The following is a 25788-nucleotide window of genomic DNA, read 5'->3' as shown; positions in this document are numbered from 1 at the left end:
ATGTGCTCTGTATATAAGTTAAATAGGCAGGGCGACAGTATACAGCCTTGCCGAACTCCTTTCTCAATTTTGAAACAATCAGTGGTTCCGTGTCCAGTTCTCACTGTTGCTTCTTGACCCGCATATAGGTTTCTCAAGAGACAAATAAGATGGTCTGGTATGTCAAATTAGAGACTGCAAGATTGAAACATTGGTAATTTCAGATCTTGTTCCCATTTGTTCAGATTCACAGCTCAAAAATTTGCCAAGGCCTTCGGGTCTTTGGCATTTTGAAATTTCATTGTTAAACAATAATCTTTATAAAAATAACATTTCTATGGAACAATGAGAATATTTTTAAATCAATGAAGGTACAAATGAATTCATGCTCCACTGAGTGAGAAACTAAGATAGCTGTAAACCAGAGCCAGGTAAATCACTTATGCCTTTCACCCCAAAAAATATATTTCTAAAAGCAACAAATAATTTTAAGTGAAAGGTTAAAAGATTTCATAACACAGTTTGCTACTTCTTCTACAGTACAAGTTTAGGCAGCACAGCATTTCAAATATAAGATGAATATTATTCTTCTACAGCATGCAGAATTTGATTTAGCTTGTTTAAGATGGACATATTGGGAAAATGGTGAACACCCTATTAAGATTTTGGCCCATTCATTTTAAAAAAGTAAAACAACTGAAACATGATTACGCTATTAAATATGAGAGTGGCAAGATACATACTTGTCTTGAAGACATAAACTCTCAATTTCTACAATTCTATTCAGGACTATACAGTAGATATAGTGAAATATTGGAGCAGGATATGGAAATTTTCTTTTCTCATGTCAATCTTCCCTGTTCTGGTATTCTATAAAGATCTTTTGGCATCTTTGCAAACAAGAGGACATTATGAAATCAATAATTAATATGAAAACTGGTAAATCACCTAGACTGGAAGGACTTCCATGTGTATGAAAATCCAGCTTTTAGTTTGAAAACTTTACCATCTGTATAACTTATTTTTCAATCATTTTTTCTTTCATCAGCACTTAATAGTACATATATTACTCTGATTCCTAAGCCTGATAGGGATTACACTTACTGTGCTAACTACAAACCTAATTTGTTCATTAAAGTTGCTATTAAAATATGAACCACAATTTTGATTGACAGATCACAACTAGTTAATAGTACACTAATCCAAATGGAACAGTGGGGTCTATCAAAAATAAAGATAATCTCAGACTGGTTGTTAAACTGATTGCACTAAATATGGAAAGAATGGATACAGCTCTCATGGTTTGTCTGGATGTAGAGAAAACCTTTGACAAACATTGTTAGAAATTTGTTTTGATATTTTTGGTTTTCTCACAGAATTTCAGAAATGGGTTAAAATTCTATATTCCAACCCAGGAGACAGAGCCAGGATCTATCTATCTATCTATCTATCTATCTATCTATCTTTATTTATTTATTTATTTATTTATTTGTGGGGTTGGGGGCAGTGGTGGTGGTTCTGACTCTTACTTACTTAATAGAGATAGCAGGAAGGGGTGTCACTTTCTCCACTAATATTTGTTGCTTAGCATGTGCTAACCAACAAAACGTTCATATTCATATACTTGTGCATAATCGCTTAGAATTTAAATTCATTCTTTATGTCAATGGTCTGTTACTGTTTCTATCAAAAATCCAGTTGTCTGCCAGTTTTTTCACTAATTGTCCATTTCATTAATCACACATGGCCTAACCTGATGTTCAGTAGACATACTATACCAGTGATGGTGAACCTTTTAGAAACTGAGTGCCCAAACTGCAACCCAAAACACACTTATCACAAAGTACCAACACTACAATGAAACCTGAAAACTGAGGTTTTAGTTTAGAAAAAAACAACTCACAGCCAGTATAAGCAAATATATATAAAATCTTGGCAGTGCACTCACTGGCCAGGCGAGAGCTCGGACGAGTCACGGCTAATGAGTTGTGGCTCATGACATCATTGCCTGGCGCTACTACTCCTTTCTGAGCATGCGCATGGTCCCTACGTGTGCTGCTAACCTATGCTCTGCTGCTGGAGCCAATGCTGGGGTGGCTTGGCAGATAGGGCACTATGTGACCGCTGCGGGACGCATGCCATAGGTTCACCACCACTGCCCTAACACTACCCTGGTGCACTCCTCTAACCCTAATATACGGCTAAACTTTCATTGAAAAGAGGGCGATTTTGAAAAAGCCTTCCTTGAGTATCCTTTTAAGCACAGCTCAGCATTTCTGCCCCATGTAAACACATTCCAACCATCAAAACCATGCCAGGACACCTCGTTTTTCTAACCCTAACCCTACCTTGGTGCACACCCCTAATCCTGATAAAGGGGTAAAGTTCCACTGAAAAGAGGGCGATTTTGAAAAAGGCTTTCTTGAGTAGCCTTTTCTGGGCAGCTTAGCGTTTCTGCCCCTTCTAAACACATTCCAACCATGAAAATCATGCCAGGACACCTCATTTTTCTAACCCAAACCCTACCTTGGTACACACCCCTAACCCTAATAAAGGGGTAAAGTTCCATTGAAAAGAGGGCGATTTTGAAAAAGGCTTCCTTGAGTATCCTTTTAAGCGCAGTTCAGCATTTCTGCCACTTCAAAACACATTCCAACCATGAAAATCATGCCAGAAAACCTCATTTTTCTAACCCTAATAAAGGTATAAAGTTCCATTGAATATAGGGTGATTTTGAAAAAGACTTCCTTGAGTAGCCTTTTCTGCGCAGCTCAGCATTTCTGCCCTTCCTAAACACATTCCAACCATCAATATCAGGCCAAGAAACTTCATTTTCCTAACCCTCACCCTATTGATTTATTAATTTATTTGGAGTATTTGTATGCTGTCCCATTGCGTAGCCTCAGGACAGCTTACACAAATAAGAAAAATAAAATAAGACATAATACAAGTAACATAATACAAATAAAATCCTACCCTGGTGCACATCCCTAACCCTAATATAGAGATAGAGTTCCATTGAAAAGAGGGCGATTTTGAAAAAGCCTTCCTTGAAAAGTTTTTCTGAGCAGTTCAGCATCAATGCTGCTTCTAAGCACATTCCAACAAACAAAATCATGCCAGGGCACCTCGTTTTGCTATCCCTAACCCTACCCTGGAGCACACCCCTAATCCTAATAGAGGGTGAAAGTTCAATTGAAAAGAGGGCAATTTTGAAAAAGGCTTCCTTGAGTAATCTTTTCTGCACAGCTCAGCATCAATGCTGCTTCTAAGCACATTCCTACCATTAAAGTCATGCCAAAACACCTCACTATTCTACCCCTACCCCTACCCTGGTGCATACCCCCAACCCTAATAGAGGGTGAAAGTTCCATTGAAAAGAGAGCAATTTTGAAATAGCCTTCCTTGAGTAATTTTTCTGTGCAGCTCACCAGATCTGCCATTCCAAACATTAAAATCATGCACACCCCTAATCCTAATATAGAGCTAAAGGTCCATTGAAAAGGGGGGGGGGTGTCTTGAAAAAGCCTTCCTTGAGTAGCCCTTTCTGCGCAGCTCTTCATTTCTGCCCCTTCTAACCACATTCCAATGATCAAAATCATGCCAGGACACCTTGCTTTTGGAACCCTACCCCAGTGATGGTGAACCTTTTAGTGAACAAGTTCCCAAAGCGCAACCCATAACCCACTTATTCATTGCAGCGTGCCAACACTGCGATAAAACCTGAAAAGTGAGGTTTTAGTTTAGAAACAACAATTCACAGCCAGTCAAGCACGCGCGCGCGCGCGCGCACACACACACACACACACACACACACACACACACACATAGTTGGCAGTGCACTGACCGGCCATGAGAAAGCTCAGAATAGTGTCGTGGCTAATGTGTTGCAGTTCAAGATGTCCTCGCCTGGCCCCGCTACTCACTTTTGAGCATGTGCATGGCCCCTGTGTGTGCTGTTATCTGATGCTCGACTGCTGAGGTGATGGTGGTATGACTTGGCTGACTGCCGACAGAGAGGGCTCTGCGTGCCCACTGTGGGACTCGTGCCATAGGTGCATCTCTGCTGTACTATACCTTATAGCATTCTAGCTAATAAGCAATTTAGACTTTGACCAATTTTCATTACTAATTTGGGACTAGAAATCCATTGATATTTATCTGAAATGATTATGCTAATTTTGAGTAAGCTGACTGATGAGATCTTACAGGACATTAATGGATGTCCTTAAAGTTGATTCTATGGATATGTGTATATACAATGAAAATGTAAGTCATACTTCAAATTGTTTAGGTTTTGAATAGTATTTATACAAGGCAAGTATTTCCAAAAATGTAATGCTTTGTTACATAAATTCATATAGGTTTCCATTCTGCCATAAATATATTTGAAAGGGATGCAATTGCTATCTAAAGAAAATGGATTTGGCTTCCCTGATCATTCTCCATATCATGCCTATTTGTTAACTTGCATTACATTTTGCTTGTATGTGCTATTTTTTCACACCAGTCAATTCTGGAATCTTCGAACTGGCTCTCCCCTAAAGATTTTCAATACATTAAAATAGATAAGGCACCTCCTATTGGTTCCAAGAGAAACGTGGTACAGAATTTCACATCAACACTTGAACTATTTTTGCAAGCAAAATTAACTCTATGGGGAAACTCAGATTTAAAGTATGGGAAGAAAACATTTGTTTGGTGGACAGACAAGCTGATTTCTGCCTTGGATTAGTTTGTAGGTTCCAATGATAACTTTCTGTCATTCTCTGCTTTGTGTACTAAGTATGATTTGCCAGCTATGGCTGAATGACAGTATGTGTAGTTGAAACATCTATTAGAAACTAGGGTCAGCCCTGCTGCTTTTACAGCTTCAGTTTCCCTTTGTTACTGAAAGTATTGATTGAGGCTGAACAGTTATACTGACCCACAATCCACATTTATAAGCATTACTGATGAATAAATACGATGGCACAGAGTTGAATGTTAAATTAGAATGGAATAATAAATTGGAGTAACTTATTTTACCCAATCAATGAATCACTTTATTGGCAAACTAAAGTGCCAATAGATAGAGCTCAGGTTATATTTAATGTAATTCAGCAGAAACTGATGTTGCGCATATACTGGATACCACATTGTCTTCTTAATAATGGTTTACCTATATTGGCCACTTGTTGGAGGTATAACACAGCTAAGGTTTTTCTTACTCTTATGTTTCAGCAATGCACAATGACTGCTTCTTTTGGGGAGGAGTAATAACACAGGTAGATGCAAGGATGAGAAATCCCTTAATATTTATGGACATTCATGTTCTTCTTCTTAGCTATCTAGCTATCCCATGGAAGTTAATGAAATTAACGAAAGTCAGCATAAAGAGCTCCCTTCTGCCCTTTTCACAAACAAATATTACAACTTTGGAAGGACAAATGGCCACCTTTGATAATACAATGGGTTAAGGACTTGATGATACTTTTGATTTTTAAACAGGTGTTCTTTAGGCATTATCTATGAATAGAAAATATATTAAAAATCTAGACTGCTTTTGTTGAAATATATACATAGCTATCCCAAGAAATAATAGTATAGTTTGCTGTACATAAAATATATAAGGGTACATAGTGCTTATGCATTCACTGTAATAAATGCACCTGAATTTCTTGTAAACAAATTGTAACATTTTCTTCTAATTTTCCCTCTGGTTTTAATTGTTGATTTAAGTTTTGCTTTTATTTTGGAAACTTTCAATAAAAACTAATTTACAAAGAGCAGCAACATAAGCAAATACATAATAAATCAAGTCTCTGACACCAACTTTCAGAAATATGTGAATTTTCCTTTTTACATCAAGAAAATGTTTATTTATTTATATTTATATCCTGCCTTTTTCCTACAAAGGGCTCAAGGCAGCTTACATCATTCTCCTCCTCCATCTTATGCCCACAACAACAATCCTGTGAGGTAGGTTGGGCTGAGAGTCTGTGACTGGCCCAAAGTCACCCAGTTGGCTCCATGGCTGAGCGGGGAACTAGAACCCAGATCGACTGAGTCCCAGTCCCATGCTCTTAACCACTACGCCACACTGGCATTCTCATAGAACATAGAGCTTTGTTTACATAGAACTTTGCTTCCAACACAAGCACCATAATGAAAATATGCTTAACTGTATTAAATATCTGCATATCCCCAACTCTCAAGGTATACTGTAGATTTTTCACTGGAACCAAAGAATGGCTTTAAAAAATTGATTAGCAGATGTGTTTATACTTATACCTTAAACAAAGGCTTTGGCTGCTCACATACCAATGATTAGCAGGACTTGCATTTAAAGCAACAAATTACTATCCTCTCTGCTGTTTTGATATAAAATTCAATAACAAATATGTTTTCAAAAGCTTGAATTGTGCTGTTATAGCTAAAACTAACTGGAAACTGAGCTAGGAGACAGCTCTCAGTTTGCTTTAAAATAATTGCTCTCTCATCAGTCAAGAAAGAAAGTTTTTAAACTGCAGCATTATAATTGGAACGTCTGCATTATGCATGTTATGACAAGCTACATTGTGCTGATTGTGATTTTTAACTTCTGTTCTTTTCCTTAAGGATTTAATTTACCATGAAGTCCAGACTTAAAAGGTGTATGTCTTGTGCTTATGCAATGAAATGTTTCCTAAAAGGATAATATTTTGACTTGGGTTTTATCCACTTTGTAATGCTACTTGAAAAAGGCCTATCCAGTATTGAACACAATCAGGGCAATTTTCATAATACTTTATATCTGTATCTATTTTTTATAAGTTAGCACACTAACTTTGATACACACACCTTGTGATTATATTTAGATAATTTCTAGGAAATCATTAGGGATTGCCAAACACAATATTTAACTGTTCAACAAATTTTATCCTTGATTTATTTACAAGCAGGACACAATCATATACATATTTAACCAGAAAAAGATGTAGAACTCCAGGCATTCTCCAAGAGCAAGGCTGGCTGAAGTATGCTGGGAGTTGCAGAATTTATTTCTGTCTATACTCAGGACACTGTCTTTACAGCTACTAAGGAGAGCCCTGCTATGTCAGACTAAAGGCCCATTAAATTCAGTATTCTAGTTGCTGCACTGGAAGTCCATAAACAGGACTTAAGAGTAACAGTCAGGGACAAGGATAGGCATCACTGGGCACCTGCTGAGAGGTCAGAGCCTAGCAAGGGACATACTGGTAAGAACTCTCTTGGCCTGATGCACCAGTTCACCACTGCAATATGCTTGTTCACCTGCCTCTTGCTCTGGCCCAGGACAATGGTAGTGGCAAGGAGGAGGAATAGATGCCCCACTGCCTACTTTCTTACTAGCTCTCTCCCAGTGATACAAACGAGAAAAGAATGAAAAGGGGAAGGAGAGCAAGAACAGTCACTCATAACTGCATTAAGTGGGAAGTATCAGTAAGGTAGGATCCAAGGGTCCTGAAAAACCTGGAATGGGCATTGGCAATAGTCTATTACTGCTGGTGTTTCCCAGTGAATGATATTCAGAGGTATACCACACCTGATCCTGGAGACAGTACATATCTGTCATGAGTACCAGTTAAATTCTTCCAGGAATTTGTCTGACCCTTTTTGAAACGCATCTTCGAAGTTATTCACCATCACATCTTGTGGCAATGAGTTCTATCAATTAATTATGAATTATGTGAAGTAGTACTACCTTTTGTCTTACTAAAATCAATGTCATTTGATGACCCCACATTTGTGAGAAGTGGAAAAATATATCTCTATCCACCTTCTCTACATCATGCATAAGCTTATATACCTCCTCAGTTTCCTAGAAGCATTTTATAGAAATGCACTCTTGCATTTTATATCTTTTACGCTTCTGCTCATTAACCATGCTGGCATATTTTTAGACTTCATGTTACCTATCATAATCTGTGGGAGTCTCTTATTCTTTATCTTTAGGAAGTAATATGGTCCTTCTATAAATAGATCATGCTGGCCATCTGAATTCTAATCAGAGAATCTTTCCCTAAATTTATGAATCATGTATGTCAGTCCTATATTTTCAAGCCTGCTTTAAATGACTACAGTATGTTGTCCAAGCAACTCAGAAACTTTCGGGCTTCTATATTAGATTGCAATACAATCCAACCATAGATTTTTATCCTATCCAAATAACTGTGTATATCTCTCCATAGATACTCTGTTCTTACAAGTATATTTAAATTTTATATCATGAATATCCTTCTCCCCAATGAAGTTAACTTGGAGGTTTTCAATTGTTACAAAAAACATTATTTCTACAAAAAGTATATCATTTTCCAGCAGCAACAGCAGCCTCATATGCTTCTTTTAATACTGAAACGGATAAGGTTAACCTAGATATTAGCTTCCAGGGAAAATGGACACTGATTTAGAACCTGGCTTACTTTAACAATTTATTTGTTATAAATACAAGGCATCAAACTAGTATCTCAAGAGTTATATAAAATTTTGCCTTCCACATCAGTCAATCCTTTTACATTAGATAAGGCTGGACAAACAAGATACACAAAAGCTGTTGCAGAACCCTTTGATTAATCCCAGCATGTTAATAATTTTAATAAGTAATAATTTCAGAAGCTAAAATAAAAGGCTTCTGAACGAAGAATTAGTTCTCATTAGTGCTGACTTTCTGCAAATTAAAAATTTAGAACCGATTCAGTCAAAATCCCCAGAGCACAATTCCACACTTGGTCAGAAGAAAGGCTCAGCTATCTGAAATTCTGCTTTCTCACCTACCATCTTTTTGTGTAGCTGTGAAGGTCTTTTGGCTGCTCAAAGCAAGATTGCAGCTAACTTGCTTATTAAAAAGCTGTCAATTTAAGGGCAGAATTTTAGAGGTGTGAGGAGTGCACACACAGTTATAAATCAATGTAATTGTTTAAATTGTAAGCTCAATCACTTGAAGGATTACAAATACAGACAAAAACATATGTAATTTTTTTGAATCTAATATTTCCAATGCAATCCTTTTTATCACTGGGGACTCTCTGCACTTTCCTTTATTTAGATCATCTAAGGAAGGGCCGCTTGACGACTTTGCCATGCATTTCAGGGAGATAATTGATCAGATTCGTCACGAGCTTGACTCTACTATCGAATCAGATTCTACTGGGGAGGTGACAATGATGCCATCGAGTCCACAATTAATGGATGAATTTCAGTTGCTGCTGCCTGATGATGTGGACAAGGTGCTTGGACAAGTACATCCTACCACCTGCTTACTAGACCCTTGCCCATCTTGGCTAATCAAGAAAGCCAAGGATGGGATTGGGACCTGGATCTTGGAGATGATCAACGCCTCTTTAAGAGACAGCCGGGTATCTGCCCCTTTAAAGGAGGAGGTAGTCCGGCCAGTCCTAAAGAAGACTTCCCTGGATCCAAAGGTGGCCGCCAATTATAGACGGGTGGCCAACATCCCGTTCTTGGGCAAGGTGCTAGAGCGGGTGGTGGCAGAACAACTCCAGGCACTCTTGGATGAAACTGATTATCTGGACCCATTTCAGTCCGGCTTCAGACCCGGGTATGGTACTGAATCTGCCTTGGTCACCCTGTACTATGACCTGTGCAGGGAGAAAGACAGGGGGAGTGTGTCCCTGTTAGTTCTCATGGACCTCTCAGCGGATTTCGATACCATTGACCATGGTATCCTTCTGGATAGGCTAGCAGGATTGGGAGTTGGAGGCACCGTGTTGCGGTGGTACCGCTCCTATCTCAACAGCCGATTTCAGAAGGTGGTGCTGGGGGACTATGGCTCTGAGCCATGGCAGTTATGCTATGGAGTTCCGCAGGGGTCCATCTTGTCCCCCTTGCTATTTAACATCTACATGAAACCGCTGAGAGAGGTCATTAGGAGGTGTGGGCTGTGGAATCATCAGTATGCTGATGATACCCAGCTCTACCTCTCGTTTTCCACCAATCCAGGTGAGGCAGTGGCTGTACTGAACTGGTGCCTGGCTGAGGTAATGGGCTGGATGAGGGCCAATAAACTGAAGCTCAATCCAGACAAGACGGAGGTCCTGTTGGTGGGTGGCTCGGACTTCGAGATGAGGGACCTGGGCCTTGTCCTAAATGGGGTTGCACTCCCTCTGAGGGACAGTGTTCGCAGCTTGGGAGTGCTCCTTGATCCTGAGCTGTCACTAGAAGCTCAGGTGACAGCGGTGGCGAGGAGCGCCTTCCTTCAGCTTCGGCTGATCCATCAGCTGCGTCCCTTCCTGGAGAACGACTGCCTGGCGACAGTGACACACGCGTTGGTAACTTCCTGATTAGACTTCTGTAATGCGCTCTACGTGGGGTTACCCTTGAAGACGGTCCGGATACTTCAATTTGTGCAGAATAGAGCTGCCAGGTTGCTGACGGGGACAGGGCGTTGTTCTCATATAACCCCAGTCCTCCGTCAGCTTCATTGGCTCCCGATTGAAGTCCGGACCCAATTCAAGGTGTTGGTCATGACCTATAAAGCCCTTAACGGCTTGGGACCTGGTTATTTAAAGGAACGCTTACGCCCATATATGCCCTCCCGCCCCTTGAGATCGGCAACAGATGCCCTTCTCCAGGAACCCTCCATGAAAGATAGTAGGAGGTTGAGTACCCGGAGGAGGGCCTTCTCTGCGGTGGTGCCCCACCTATGGAATGCACTCCCCCGAGAGATCTGCCTGGCGCCGTCGTTATTTGTTTTTCGGCGCCAGGCTAAGACCTTTTTATTTAAAACTTATTTTAATTGTTAATTTATTATGTATTTTTAGGATTTTAAATTTTATGCCAAGATGTTACCAAGTTTTTAATGAATTTTAATGTACTTACTGTTATGTATATATTTTAATTATGTTGTGAGCCGCCCCGAGGCTTTGTTGCGATGGGGGCGGCATAGAAATGTTTTAAATAAATAAGGAAGGGTATCAAAATTCAAATACCTCCAATGATATAGTTGGGATTGACACCTGAGAAGCTAATATTCTGACTGCTGAAACCAAAATCATAGAATAGTAGACTCGGAAGGGGACTATAAGGACACTGAGTCCTGGCCCCTGCTAAATGAAGGACTCCAGTTAAAGCATCCCTGATAGATGGCTGTCCAAATGCCTCTTGAATGCCTTCAGTGTGGGAAAACCCACAGCCTCCCTATGTAAAGCCAACAAAACTAAACTATCTTAAGTAAAAGTCAAACTGGTGGATATTTAAATAACTGTGATGATGATGATATTTCTGAGCAAAAGGTTATGTAAATATAGCTCAGTTCTGCAAAGAGCAGAGTGGACTATTGATACTGAACATTTATCTAGTACAATAAAGTAAATGATAAAATCACTCCTAAACTATATTGATATAAGACTATGAAAGAATCTTGAACATCTAAAAGACTGACAGATTTATTATTGTATAAGCTTTTGAGGACTACAACTGAGTTCATCTATAAGTGAAGTGTTGCTCTCAGTTGGCAGGTATACATACAAATGGCTGTAGATGGCAATAAATTATAAATTTATTTAATTTGTCCCCCACCTTTGATTAAAACAATGATAAATTAATTAAAACACAAGAACAACATAATGAATACAACACCCAACCAAACAAACCCTCTTATTCACCAAAGTCCTATTTGAATAGAGTGGTATTTGCCTGCTGGTGGAAGGACAGAAGAAATGATGTGAACCTAATTTCACTTGGCAGAGGGTGCCGGAGATGGGGATTGGCCAGTGAGAAGGCGCTCTTTTACATCCTCACCTCCAATGGTGCCAGGGTTGAGAGAAGGGCTTCCATGAACATAGGAAACCCAGGTAAGCTCATATGGAGGAATATGATATTTCAGATAGACCCAAGATGTATCAGGACTTATTACTCATAACCATCATTTTGAATTGAGCACAGGAAACAGTTGTAACAAGGTAACCAGTCACAGTGAACAGGCTGGCCACAGATCCTCCACATACATCACACTTCAGTGCTCCAAACAGGATGCAACTAAGGCATGTATGAGCACATCTACAGCAGATTTGACTAGGAAGAGGAGCAGTTGCTGCATTACCTTCAGCTGCACAAATGTACTTCTAGTCACTGCTGAAACCTGGGCATCCCAGTTCAATATATAAAGTTGAGATAAAATGATAATGAAAGAACACAATCTGTGAAAATTCAGTTCAGTCTTTAAAAAGTGATGCTGAACATCAGGCCAATGGGTCAAGTTAACCCCGCTGGGGTCCCAGTGTGGCACTTCAGAATTTTCTCAATGATTATACTCCCTTCCCCAAGTCCCACTACTTTCCCTTTCCCTTCTGATTGTTTGGTGGCTTCTCAGTCTAAAAGCTGGACATGACCCCCCTGCCTAAGTTTAGTAACAGTAAGAGCTTTAACCTAGAATATGCTGATGTTTTAAATGGTTGTTGCTGCCATTGTTTTGTCCCTGCCCCTTTTGTCCACCACAGGAAGTGGTCCCCAGGTTTTCTGAAATTGAATTTAACCTGTGGCCTCAAATATTTTCGTAGACCCTGACTTAAATGTATGTAAAACAACCTGAGTGAACTTTCACAAACATAGCAATGTGTGTTAACTAAATCATCTTAGTACAGTTGAACAAATTAATACCTATAACATTCAGATGAGCAGCAGAGTATCTTGGGAAACTGAATTGTTCACTGACTGATTTCTGACTGTTGCCAATTTCCCCCTTCTACACCTCATAGGAGTATACATTTGCCAACTAAAGATAATAATTCTTGCATCTGATGAATTCAGCTGTAGTCCATGAATGCCTTTATGGTAAGAAGCCTGTTGCTGTTTAAGATTCTTTTATGGTTCTGTTGCTCACCTCTTCCTGGATGGTGGTACACTATTATCAACAAAGCACTGCTGAAAGGACTTCCCTTCCCAAAACAGTGGCATGCACATCGAGCTTGTGGTGCTTGACAAAGGTCAATGGAATTGGCCCGGAGGCTGCTCTGCAAAGGTCTGGCAGAGGGATCCTAGCATGCTGGGCAGCTGATGGAGTCATCACTCTGGTCTAATGTGCCTTAGGTGGAATTGGGAGCTGCATTTCTGACAGTTTGCATCTTAGTGATATGGTTCACAGCTCCCAGGCTGTTAGTCTCTCTGTGGACAAAGGCAGTCCTTTATTTCTGCTACTGTAGCAGACAAAAAGTGACTGTCTGAAAGATTCCTTCCTGGAGTGGTAGCACTCTATGCATGTCCGAAGTATGTAGTGTAGATTCTATCAGGTTGGGTGGGGAGGAGGAAAAAGCAGGCAATAGTGTCCTGGTTTAAATGAAATGGTGAGACCACTTAAGGGAGGGAGGGAAGGGAGGATGGATGGACGGACACAAGCAAGCAACCAAAGGTCTGGACACAGCATCACCTTATCTCTATTGAAGATAAGGCATGGGGGGGGTCCACCAGTAGAGCACACCACTTCCTTCTTTGCCACTGGGAAAACAACTTTCCAGGACAGAAGTTGGAGATCAACTGTCACCATGTGCTCAAACAGCTTTTTTTGTTACGGTCTGTGGGATGAATGAGGGTTATCCAGTCTAGTGTTAGGGAGATAGTAGGCAGGATGGTGTTCTTCAGTCCTTCCAAGGAAGCACTGACTCAAAGTGTGTAAGAAACCAACAAATCCTGGATCAGATCATGAAAGGAAGCAATTGCTGTCAAACAGACATGTATAGATAAGCCTCAATGGAATAGGGTATAGAGGAACAAAAGGACTTCCTCTGTGCACCAATATGGATCAAAGCTGTCTCTGGATGTAAAGGTGGCAAAGGCTCTCCACATTGCAGCATATAACCTCCTAGTGGAAGGGTTAAGAGTCACATCCAATATGGCTGTAAGCATTTAAGGGAGAGTGTCACATGTTCTAGAGTTGGATCCTCCATGCCATTAGGCATAGAGTGTTGACATCCAAGTACAAACAGATTAGGTTGAGTTATGATGGGAGCTTGAAGTAGGTTTGGGAGACATTCTCAGAAGGGTTGCCTCAGTCATCAAGATGTTATAAGGATGTACAATGTACGGCTGTGAAAGCTGGACCATAAGGAAGGCTGAGCGCTGAAGAATTGAGGCCTTTGAATTGTGGTGCTGGAGAAGACTCCTGAGAGTCCCTTGGAGTGCAAGACGATCAAACCAGTCAGTCCTAGAGGAGATCAACCCTGACTGCTCTTTAGAAGGCCAGATACTGAAGATGAAATTCAAATACTTTGGCCGCCTAATGAGAAGGAAGGACTCACTGGAGAAGAGCCCAATGCTGGGAACAATAGATGACAAAAGAAGAAGGGGACGGCAGAGGATGAGGTGGTTAGATGGAGTCACTGAAGCAGTCGGTGTGAGCTTAAATGGACTCCAAGGGATGGTGGAGGACAAGAAGGCCTGGAGGAATGTTGTCCATGCGGTCGCAATGGGTCAGACACAACTTCGCGACTAACAACAACTCTATAGCATCCTGACAAACCTTGCCAAGGCTCTTGTAAACAGAGGAAAGAGAGGAAACAATGGAATAAAGTCCTCATCCGCTCAGCAGGAAGGCATCACCCAGAAAGCCCCTGCCCTGCCCTGCACTGCCCAAGAGCACAGGTTGCTGCATATGGCATTATCTCAAGTGACAAAAAGGTCTATGGATGGAGTTCCCCATGCAGAAGCAGGAGATCTTGACTGGTGATGTGGCACAGCACAGGAGGCATGATGTTTCTGGGACTCCCTGAAGGTCAGTGGACAAAAAGTCAGCTGGTGAAGTCTTGGCAGTGGAGTTGGTGGCCTTTGGAACACTGGAGGTTGGAAGTACACTGGGGGGTCAGACTGGTACCAAGTGGTGTAGAAGGGATCCTGGTGTGGAGAATACCCCCTTAGGTTGTAGAACCTTCAGTACATCAGTGGGATAAAATTGATGGACCATCTACCTCAATCTGATAATGGAAAATAGGAGTGGTGCCTCTGTCACTTGGATCAGGCAGTCTCCTGGTGACAGGCTGGAGAAAGTAAAGATGGCTGATGTGAGACAGAGGCTTCAGAAAGAGGTGGAGCAGGTAATCAGCAATCCTGGATCTCCCCTTCTGATACTGAGGCCACTATGGGTTCAGACTTCGGTACCAACAGTCCAGATTCCATAAGGGCTAGGGTTAACATCTCCTTTCTGCCTGGATCCAAACAATATCCCTTGGTGTGCTGCTTATTTTTGGCACCAGAAGAATTAATCAACTTAGTTCCTTTGGCCTTCTTCCTCACCTTTTTAGCTTTCTTCAGGTTAAAGGATCACCCTGGAGTCGTTCAAGGCTCAAGGTTTGGGCAGTTGCTGTAGGAGACATAGACGGAGGTGAGGAGGCCACCTCAGATGCTTGAAGGCAGGCTGGCTCTTGAAGCCTGGTGGCATCCACCACTCCAAGAGCCATATTCCATAACTTTGCACAAAGGCAGTACACATGGTCTTGTCTGCAATGACTGACCACATGCACCCTTGCCTACACAGAACAGGCAGAACGAGTGCCATCTGTTGGCAAGAGTTTACTGCTAAATCTCATGCATTTATGGAATCATGCCTCTGATGCCATTGGTAAGCTGAAAAAGGAAAAAATAGAGGAACAGAAAGAGAAAGATCAGCAGGGCCTGGAATAACTGAGCAAGAAGTGAAGAGGATGTGTGTTTTTGTTTGTTTGTTCTAGGAGGGTAAGCAAAAAATGAGTAATGGTTTGCTGAAAATAAGGAGAAAGATTGAGATGGCTATATATAGAAGTGTTTTAGTAAAGGGAAAAAAAGTAAAGAAAGATACTCAAAGCTCATGAAAAAGACAAGGCACTGGTGAAGACGGCTGAAGAACTGAGGCAATGTGTGGGAATTCCTTCCATGTATAACTGAAGCCAAGATGCAAGAGGGACTCCTGACAACAGGCTCCATGCAGGCACAGAGTCCATATATGAGATATACAGAGACCATGAAGAAGAACAGGCAAGTTGTTCTTTTCTTTTACACATGCAAAAAAGTTTCTTCTTGTCTCTCTACAATAACATCACAGTAACTGGAAGAGTAAGAAAGATATATGTTGCATAGAATTCAGTCTGTATTAGCTGTACTTTCAGCATCTCCTGAATTATTGTATAAATATTCACTAGTACACGAGGTGCAAGGGATACATTTCCTGCCATATACACTAATCTTTCTAATGTATTCCAAGCAAACTAGCAAGGTAAACATCTGTGGAGAAGCTACATTGTGCTGTGAAGGATATACTAAGGTAGAAACTACATTAAAAATCACACAAAAATCAGTTTAGGGCAATACTTCCCCTACTACAGACATTTCCTATATTGAAACAAAATGTTAAATTAGCTTTCATTAGTCAATCTTGCCCTGTGGGGTGTAGAAATAAAAGCTGAATGAACTTGCAGTTCATCCAGCTCACTTCCTGCAGTATCTAGAATATTAAATATTTGCCTCAGCAGCATCAACCTTGCTAGAAGTTCATTAATTGAAATAGGTAGCAATATCTGCAATAAAAATTTGATAGTACCTTCTCTCATTTCAGTAAAAATTTCAGAGACTATTACTCTAAGGAGAGAATATACATGTATTAAAATATGGAGAACAGGAGTTTTGCCTTAAAAATGGGGCAATCATAGAATTAATCTTTTTTTAATAGCCCAGGAGCCTGTTATCTGCTATGTACAGGATTTCAGCTCACCTTCACATAGTACATGCATATCTGTGCATGTGAATGCATATATCTATGTATTATGTTCTCAGTACTCTTGTTACACTGTTGGTTGGGAGTTCTATATTTTCACTATATCCTATTAGTCCTGCTCTACCTTACCACAGCACCAAGAAATGCTACACGTTACATAGAGACCCTGAATTCTACTGAGTCTGCCTTTTACTCACTAATATTGCTTGTCTGTTTCTGGGGAGGCATTTTTATACACATTCAATGTAATTTAATTATTATAAAGATGTAAAGAGGTTACTTGAAGTGCTGAGAAAATACCCAGGAATGTTTCTAGAATACTTTGAAGCAGGCAAAGGAACTATACCCATTTTTGAAATCTATGGTTCTACATAAATTATATACTTTGCAGGTTAAAATTTTCTTCCTATTGTAAGCAGAGGTAAAAATCTATATGATTTTCTTAGTCAAGGATGAAAATGTAACATTATTAAATTCATGCTGAAAAATCTCTAAAATTTAAGAAGTTTACCTATCATGCTTTAGCAAGGAATGTAGTATACTTAAAAAGAATTACTTCAATACTAGTTATGTGTCACTGTAAAAACTTACATGATACTCAGTTTATTTTTGTTTGTGTTTAAATATGACAATACAATTATTTATTTACTATATTAAATTAAACATCTAAAAATTCTTAAACTACTGTTGGTTACTCAAGCTGATAAAATATTTAATCACACATATAGTCTAACCAAATGGCAAGCATGTAAAAATAATTTAAGTATGAAAAAATACATGACAGATGATTACTGCAGTTTGGACATGCTGCAATTGACATCTGCAACCCCATGCATTGCCTTCTCCATCTACATAATTATTTCATGTAGCTATAAACTATTTTTTTCAAGGCTGCATCCTCACAAGGCAATATAAAAAATTTTTCCAAGAAACATCAATCACATTAGAAAGGAATAGAACGATTATGAAAAAGCTGCACTCAGTCACAGAACCCATTTATAGTCTTAGGGAAAGGTGGCAATTAAAAGATAAGTTCTCAAGAACTGCTTGCTCTAAAGGGGCAAATCTTATGTCAACTGGAAAGGAGTTGAGGAACATCTTATCTCTCATGTTCACCAGCCTCACTGAACTTACCAGCAGTTGTTTTAGCATGACTTTTGATATACCCTCTGTTTTTTCTACATTTTGTTGTATTACAAACCAGAACAGAAACTTATTAACTGGCTTTATTACCACCTGATGCACACAAGATACAAAACTGTGGGAAAGTGCAAAATATTTTTATTATGAAACAAAAGTGAACAGAAGCAAAGTGGCACTTGTTGGCTGTTTAAATATTCACCTCCTAAATACCTGTCAGAGACACCTTTGGCCACAATTACAGCTGTGAGTCTTCTTGAGTAAATTTCTCAGCTTTGCATGTCTGGATCCTGCAATGTTTCCCCATTCATTCTGTCAGGTTGGATGGGAATGATTGGTGAAAATCATGTTTCATGTCTTGACACAGATTCTGTTGGACTAAGGTCCAGGATTTGACTGGTCATTCTAAGACATTCAGATCCTTGTTTTTAAGCTACTATAGGCTTGGGTTATGCATTTAGAGTCCTGGATAAAACTCCATTCTAGATTTTTCTGGAATTGTCTTACATTGGGCTCCATTCATTTTGCCCTCAATCCAGCTCAATTTCTCAGTCTCTGTTGAGGAAAGCATCCACACAACATGATGCTGTCACCACTATGAGGATGGTGCTCTTTGGGCAATTAGCACTAGTCAGCTTTTTCAAGACAGATTCATGGTGGGGCTATATTCTTTTCATTTGGTAATAATGGATTTAACAGTGCTCCAAAGGACATTCATATGGTAATATGGGATATTTGTATTACCCAATCCTGATTCTGCTCAATTTCGTCCCAGAGTTGTTTTGATAGTTTCTCAGTCTTCATGGTGCTATTTGTTTAAATATGCTCTCCAACAAAGCCTGGGGCCTTCTGAAAACTGATGCATTTAATCTGAGATCATGTGGCACAAAAATAGCACACAGGTGGACTCCATTCAACTACTTACAATATGTGACTTTGGATTGCAGAGGAATGCACCTGAGCTTATTTAAGGTATGTCACAGCAAAGAGGAAAAATTCTCATGCAACCAACACATCCCAATTTGTTTCTGTTTCCTCAACTTTATTTGCCAAAGTAACTACATTTTGCACCTTCTCAATGTTGAGCATCTTGTGTATATCAAATGGTAACAATGCCAATTAAATCCATTTCAGTCCCAGGTTGTAACACGGCGAACAGTGGATCAAAGGTGTGGTGAATACTTTTGCAAGACACTGTGTTTACACTAATTTTACAATGATAAAATAGCATGGTGGAGTAGGAAAAGGGAGATAAAATCTTAGAATGACTTAATCTGTACATCACTTCATAGAATTCTGCGATTACAAGAGATTTGCTCAGAATCTGTTACAGTATGGTTTACATAAATGGAATCATATGTGGACATCAATGCAGTACTCATTGAACTTATTCTTGTGCATCTGTGGAGGCTGCAACAGATGCAGAAGTAGTCAGAATGTAATTGTGTATGGAAAGTAAAATAGGATGCTTTCTGACTCTGGAAGTAATCACATATAAAAGAAGTACCCAGAGCATACCTCGCAGGACATTTTGTACATCATCAAATGATTTTTTTTTAATGTGAAAGGCACAATGAAGTCTCACGTTGTACAGAAGCTTCTAGGTTCTGGAGTTTGCAAATAATATTAGACCAAATTGACACCTACATGTCCCTGGGTGAGGCACAAAATGATAGAGAGTGACTACCAAAGTCCTATAAATGTTCTTATGTTTTTTGAGTAACCTGGCAAGAGAACTGAAATTTCTGCTAAAATATGCCTCCATGTTTGCAAGAATGAATTTACCAGCAGAATTCAACATCCCTGGCTAAGATGGTTTCAAAAGGAAATTGCAGAGAACTGGGGTTCAGCTTCAATCTAGGAATTCAAAACTCTGATCAGTAAGTACTCAAGGGCAATTCATTCTCTTCAGATTTCCTTCTCTGGAATAGTAGTAGCTGTTAGGACAAAGAAGATTGCAAAGTATTCTACAACTAAAGCTGCAATCAAATATATAAGTTAGCCTGAGTAGCCAAATCTATACTAATAAAAATGGAAAGAAGAAAAAAAAATCTAAGGATTGTCTGACAGCATTTTCTTTTCTTTCAAAAATGATACTCATTTTCAATTAGGCCAAATATATCAAAGTTATTTCAGAAATAAAAAGTAATACATGAGTATTGTGAATAAATGAACCTGAACAGTATATAGAAACATAGAAAACAGAGTGAGTCAGAAGGGGCCTCCCGGGCCATCTAGTCTGACCTCCGGCACCAGCCGGCTCCGCTCACGACATGCCCACCATGTGGACGTCCAGCTTATCCTTGAACACCCGCACCTATGGGGCCTCAACGACCTCTCGTGGAAGCCCATTCCACACCCTCGGGGTCCTGACTGTCAGGAAGTGCTTCCTGGCATCCAAACGAAACCTTGGCTCCCTGAGCTTTGCTCCGTTGGAGCGCGTTCTGCCTTCCTCTGCAGGGGAGAACAGGTCTCTACCCATCTCCATGTGACATCCCCTCACATACCTGTATGTCGCCAACATATCCCCTCTGAGTCTCCTCTTCTCCAGGCTGAAGAGAACCAGTTCGTTCAGTCTCGCCTCATATGGCATCCCCTGCAAACCGGCCACCAACCTTGTGGCCGTACGCTGCACTGACTCTAACCTGGCTATATCCTTTCTGTAATGAGGGGCCCAAAACTGAACACAATACTCCAGTTGTGGGCGCACTAGAGTCGTGTAGAGTGGTAGTAATACCTCTCTTGATCTAGAAGCCACACTACTGGCTATGTAACCAAGGGTGGCGTTCGCCCTCTTGACCACCGCATCACACTGCTGACTCATGTTTAGCCTGCAGTTAACCAGTACCCCGAGGTCCCTTTCACAAGTGCTGCTCTCCAGCCACTTGTCACCTAACCTGTACTTATGACAGCTATTCCTATGCCCCAAGTGCAAGACCTTGCACTTATCCACATTGAACGCCATCCTGTTGTCTCCTGCCCACTTCCATAGTCTGTCCAGATCCTTTTGGATCTGGAGTACCTGCTCCTCAGTTGTGGCCACTGCTCCAGTTTTAGTGTCATGTGAATTTGATCAGCAGACTGTTCACCCCTTCTTCCATGTCGTTAATGAAAAGATTAAACAGGATCGGCCCCAGGACAGAGCCCTGGGGGACCCCGCTTGTCACTGGCCGCCATCCCAATGATTCCCCGTTAATGGTTACCTTCTGCTTTCGGTCAGTCAACCATGCCCTAATCCACCGGACAGTGCTTTGGTGTATCCCAAAACTCAGTTTCTCCACCAGGTTATCATGGGGCACTTTGTCAAAGGCCTTGCTGAAATCCAGGTATACCACATCCACTGCATCCCCTCCATCTAGCCATCGTAAAACCTTGTCATAGAATTCCACAAGGTTTGTCTGGCAGGACCTGTTTTTGCAAAAGCCATGTTATGTGGCTGTCAGCCTCCCTTCCCTATCTAGCATCACTAGATCTCTCTCTATTATGAGCCTTTCCATTGTTTTTCCTACAATGGACGTAAAGCTAACCAGTCTATAATTCCCCATGTCCTTTTTACTACCCTTTTTGAAAACTGGGACCACTGATGCCACCCTCCAGTCCTCTGGAACTTCACCCGTTCTCCACGAGGTCTCAAAAATGGAGGCCAGCAGGCGTGAGAGAACCCCTGCCAACTCTCTAAGTACTCTTGGGTGTAACCCGTCAGGGCCTGGCGCCTTTGTAATGTCCAATGCCCTGAGGAACCCCTCAATTTCAAGGGGGGGTGACTCTAATCTGTGCCCCTAAGTCCCCAGCCTCATCTAATCTCCTATGCGGATATCCCCCGTCCTGCTTTGGGGAGAACAGAGGCAAAATAGTCATTTAGCATCTGTGCCTGTTCCCTCATATCAGTCACTGGATCTCCTTCCTCCTTATTTAGTGGTCCCACCACTTGTTTCCCTTTCCTCTTCCTATTTACATGCTGAAAGAAGCCCTTTTTATTGCTCTTGATATTCTTGGCAAGTCTCAGCTTGTCATCAGCCTTAGCCTTGCGAAGAATCCTTCTGCAACGGGCCTCCTCCTCCCGGTATACCCTTTTGTCTATTTCCCCAGTACCCATTTCCTACGGAGGTTCCTCTTTCGTCTGATCCCTCTAACCACCTCGTTTTGCATCCATGGCGGCACTCTCCTCCGCCTTCCCACCTTACTGACTAGAGGTATTGTCAAGGCTTGCGCCTCCAAAACCTCCCTTTTGAGTGCTATCCACCCGTCCTCAATTCGCTTACCTTCCAGTAACCTATCCCAGGAGACTTTCCCCAGTCTGGCCTTCAGTTGGCCAAAGTTGGCCCTCTTGAAGTCCCAGCTTCTAGTGCTCGACCTGCTGCATGTCCCCAGTCCCCTGATCTCAAAGCAAAGGATGGAGTGATCACTCGCATCCAGAGCTCCCCTAATCTGTACTTCATCTATCAGCTCCTCCCTATTGGTCAAGACCAAGTCAAGGATGTTTCCCCCCCTTGTCGCCTCTCGGACCCTCTGTGTGAAAAACACTCCCTCAATAGCTTCTAGGAAGCGACGTGACCTGGCTGTCACCGCCGAGTGAGTCTCCCAAGTAATATCCGAGAGATTGAAATCTCCCATAATTACTGTGTCTCTCCCCTGAGATATCCTTAGAATCTGGCCTGTCAGGACATCATCCAGGGTCTCAAGTTGACCTGGAGGGCGATAACATACCCCCACTGTCAGGTCTCTTTCCCTGTCAAAACCCCTAAGTTTCACCCAGACTGCCTCTACAGAATCCCCATCTGTGCTGCATTCTATCTCACTGCATCCTATCCCTTCCCTGACGTATAAAGCCACGCCCCCACCTCTCTTTCCCTTCCTGTCCTTTCTAAAAAGGTGATACCCTTCTATGTTCACATTCCAGACTTGCCTTTCATCCCACCAAGTTTCTGTGATTCCCACCAGGTCATACCCTCCTATTCCCAGGAGAGCTTCAAGCATGCTCCTAGCATTGGCGTACATGCACCTCAACTCCTTCCCACCGCTTCCTTTCCTTGGAGTTCCCAGCCTCCTCCTTCCTCCCATCCTCCCTAGTACCTGGCCCCTGTCTGAAGGAGTCCTGTCAGTCCCTGCAGGATCTCTAAAACCCTGCTCCCAGAGCCCTGATCCTCCCCCCACACTTGTCCAGTGCAGACACATTCCTGGGGGGCCTGAACCACCCCCCCGGCTCAGTTTAAAGTCTTCCGGACGAAGCTCACTAGAGCATCTCCAAAGGACCTTTTCCCCATCCTCGTGAGGTGTAACCCGTCTCTTGCCAGAAGTCCATTGGCAAGAAAACGAGTGCCGTGGTCAAGGAACCCAAAGCGTTCCTTCTGGCACCACACCCTAAGCCAGTCGTTCACCTCGGAGGCCCTCCTGTCCCTTCCTGGCCCAAATCCCCGGACAGGTAAGATTGATGAGAAGGCCACTTGGGCCTTCAGCTCCCTGAGTTTCTTCCCCAAGGCCTCAAAGTCCCTGGTGGTCCCAACCACACCCTGCCTGGCCACATCGTTTGTGCCCACATGGATCACCAAGAGCGGCTGGTGACCCCTGGAGCAAACCTCCCTTGTCTCCATGTTGGGGCAGCACACCGCTGGCTCAGTGCCCCTCAGCAGGGAGTCTCCAACAACAATCACCCACCGCCGTACCTTTCCGGTGCTGGTGGGCAGCCGTGCCCTGGCCCTCGCCTCTCCTGCAGCAGCCCCCTTGCCGCCTGACATCTCAGGCTGGGGGTCCTGCTGGTCCCCTAAGGCCTCATCAGCCCCAGCCTCCCCAAGTGGAGAGAATCTGTTTCCCAGCTCCAGATTGATGCCAGGAGGAGGAGGAGGCCATGCTGGCCTCCTCCTCCTGTGGGTGACATACCTCCATGTCTCCGCGGTGCTCCTCCCATGGCCTCTCCCTCAACCCACTGTCCAGAGGGGGGCTGCTCAGGGTTGGGGGCTGGAGAGCTCTCTCGGCCCTCAGGCACCTCACCTCCTCTTCTAGCAGGGTCACCAACTTGCACCGAGGGCAAGTGTATCCCTGCCTCTCCTGGGGAGAAGGGAGAACATGTCGCAGCTGTCGCAGCGGACAGCAACACCCGTGACTCCCGCCAAGGCCATCTCCTGGTCTGTCATCTGTATCCCTTCCGAGACCTTACCTTGGTCCCCTGCCTTGTTAGTCCTGCAGTTCCTCTCACTCGCCCAGTTCTCCCAGACGAAAACCCACTCGCACACACACACACAAGAATAAATATGCAGCTCCTCATCCAGTTACTTGAGGGCAGTGGAGGGGGGAGTGAATGATCTACTTGTAAGCAGTGGGTGCCTGTTTGTACAGATTCCCTCCCACAAATCCTGTGTGCAAATTGGCAGTTTCATCTGCCAGTGTACTGTAGATTCAAAGATTCTTATCCTTTCCTTTTGCAGCTGATCATACATTATATGTCAACAGTTTCCAGTAACATAGAAAAGTCAGAACCATACATCTTCCCTTGAAAGAGACAGCTGGAACAGGCAAGAACATATTATTTTGTTCTTTATATTTGAAAATTTATTTTCATATCTTCCCCACTCTGATATTGAAGTATAAATAGCCAGAAGTCAAGGAAAGCATCACTAAATGTTAGTCTCTGCTCTTGTAAAAAGGGATACTTCCTAATTTTTATTTTATAGCATATCTGTTGTAGAAGACATTTAGGGATCTCTCAGAATATTTCATTTCTGGAGTTAAGGATTTCAGAATTGTCCAAAATTCTTACCACAATTTTTAAAAATAAGCTCAAGCATTTCAGCTTCCAAAGAGCTGAGTTCAATAGGCAAGACTTTATCCCTATATACTCACCCCACCCAGCAATACCACTATCACAATATTCCTGTGATATTTTAGGTTGAGAGAAAATTACCGAGATTGCACGATGGCTGGCCAAAAATTTAAACCCATGTTTTCCTGATCTAACATTCACTATGCTACACTAGTTCATAGGCATATTTGAAGAGATAGCTAGGGGAAATACTTAATGTATTTAAAAACAAACAAAACAAGCAGCCCATGAACAGATAATGAGAACAACTCTAACTATGTTTTATTGAGAACATCCAGCCAGTCATATTTTAGGACAGTCAAAAGTGTGACAACTCTGCAGCAGTATAAATATAAAGTATCTAAAAGCACTTTGTTTCCAATGCCGTCCCCTCCACAGAATAGATTGACTGCCCTCTAGTCATGTCACTATTTTGACATTAAATGTACATGTACTGATTTGTTTTTCACGTTATGTTTTGCATGTTACTGTGGTACTAGAGGAATAGTCTCAGCACAATAAAAAGAACTCTTCACAGTAGCTATATATGAAAGATATCTAGAAGGTACAAATTCTCATTACTGAACTATCTTTACATTAAGTTAGAAATCTACTTACCGAATCGATCCAATCATGTACGGCTGTGCCAGCTGAACTACGATAGCACCACTGCCTAGCTGATGGCACGTATACCCAGAATCCCAGTCATAATTCTTTGTGTCTCCATTCAACAAGGCATTGCGACTGCGGCTTACACCCTCAATCACACTGGCACAGTCTGCAACTGTTGCAACATTCTCTGTAGGCACTAAAAAGTAAAATACAAAAGAGTTAAACAGCAGAACAGGCAACTCAGTATCATCAGCATCTATTTCTGTGGCAGTGAGGATAAGCAAAAATGTCATTAGCACTGGAATACATGAATTTTCACAGTATAGATTAAAAATCAATAAGCACAAAGTGAGCTGTCTGAATCAGAATAGGCCACACAGGTATCTTTTAACCTCATGCAACAAAACATTATATAGTGCAAACAAATACTCAGATTCTCACTCATTTTGGTGAGCCAACTGCAGTATGTCCTACAGAGTCCAAAGTCAGAAGTTATAAGGGGATGAGGACAAGCTGATAAGCACTGAAAAGAAGGATTACTATTCAGTCTCAGAGCAGATGAGTA

The 25788-nt window shown here is 41.8% G+C and overlaps 1 protein-coding gene across 5 annotated transcripts in view; it reads right to left on the bottom strand.

The window, feature by feature from the left end:
• The window catches only part of BTBD9 (BTB domain containing 9), a 214016-nt gene that overhangs the window by 69843 nt on the left and 118385 nt on the right, over nucleotides 1-25788 (bottom strand). For all 5 annotated transcript variants that reach the window (XR_006416041.1, XM_044443333.1, XM_044443589.1 and 2 more), the window contains one exon: nucleotides 25230-25419. Coding sequence is in view for 4 of the 5 variants with exons in the window: in XM_044443333.1 (XP_044299268.1) it covers nucleotides 25230-25419 (190 nt within the window). In the remaining variant the exon portion in view is untranslated. The remainder of the gene's footprint in view (nucleotides 1-25229; nucleotides 25420-25788) is intronic.

The sequence above is a fragment of the Varanus komodoensis genome, unplaced genomic scaffold, assembly GCF_004798865.1.
Source record: "Varanus komodoensis strain SLA01 unplaced genomic scaffold, ASM479886v1 scaffold1, whole genome shotgun sequence".
Classification (NCBI taxonomy): Eukaryota; Metazoa; Chordata; class Lepidosauria; order Squamata; family Varanidae; genus Varanus; species Varanus komodoensis.
Note: the sequence above shows the minus strand (reverse complement) of the source record. Positions and strands in the feature narration are given on the sequence as shown.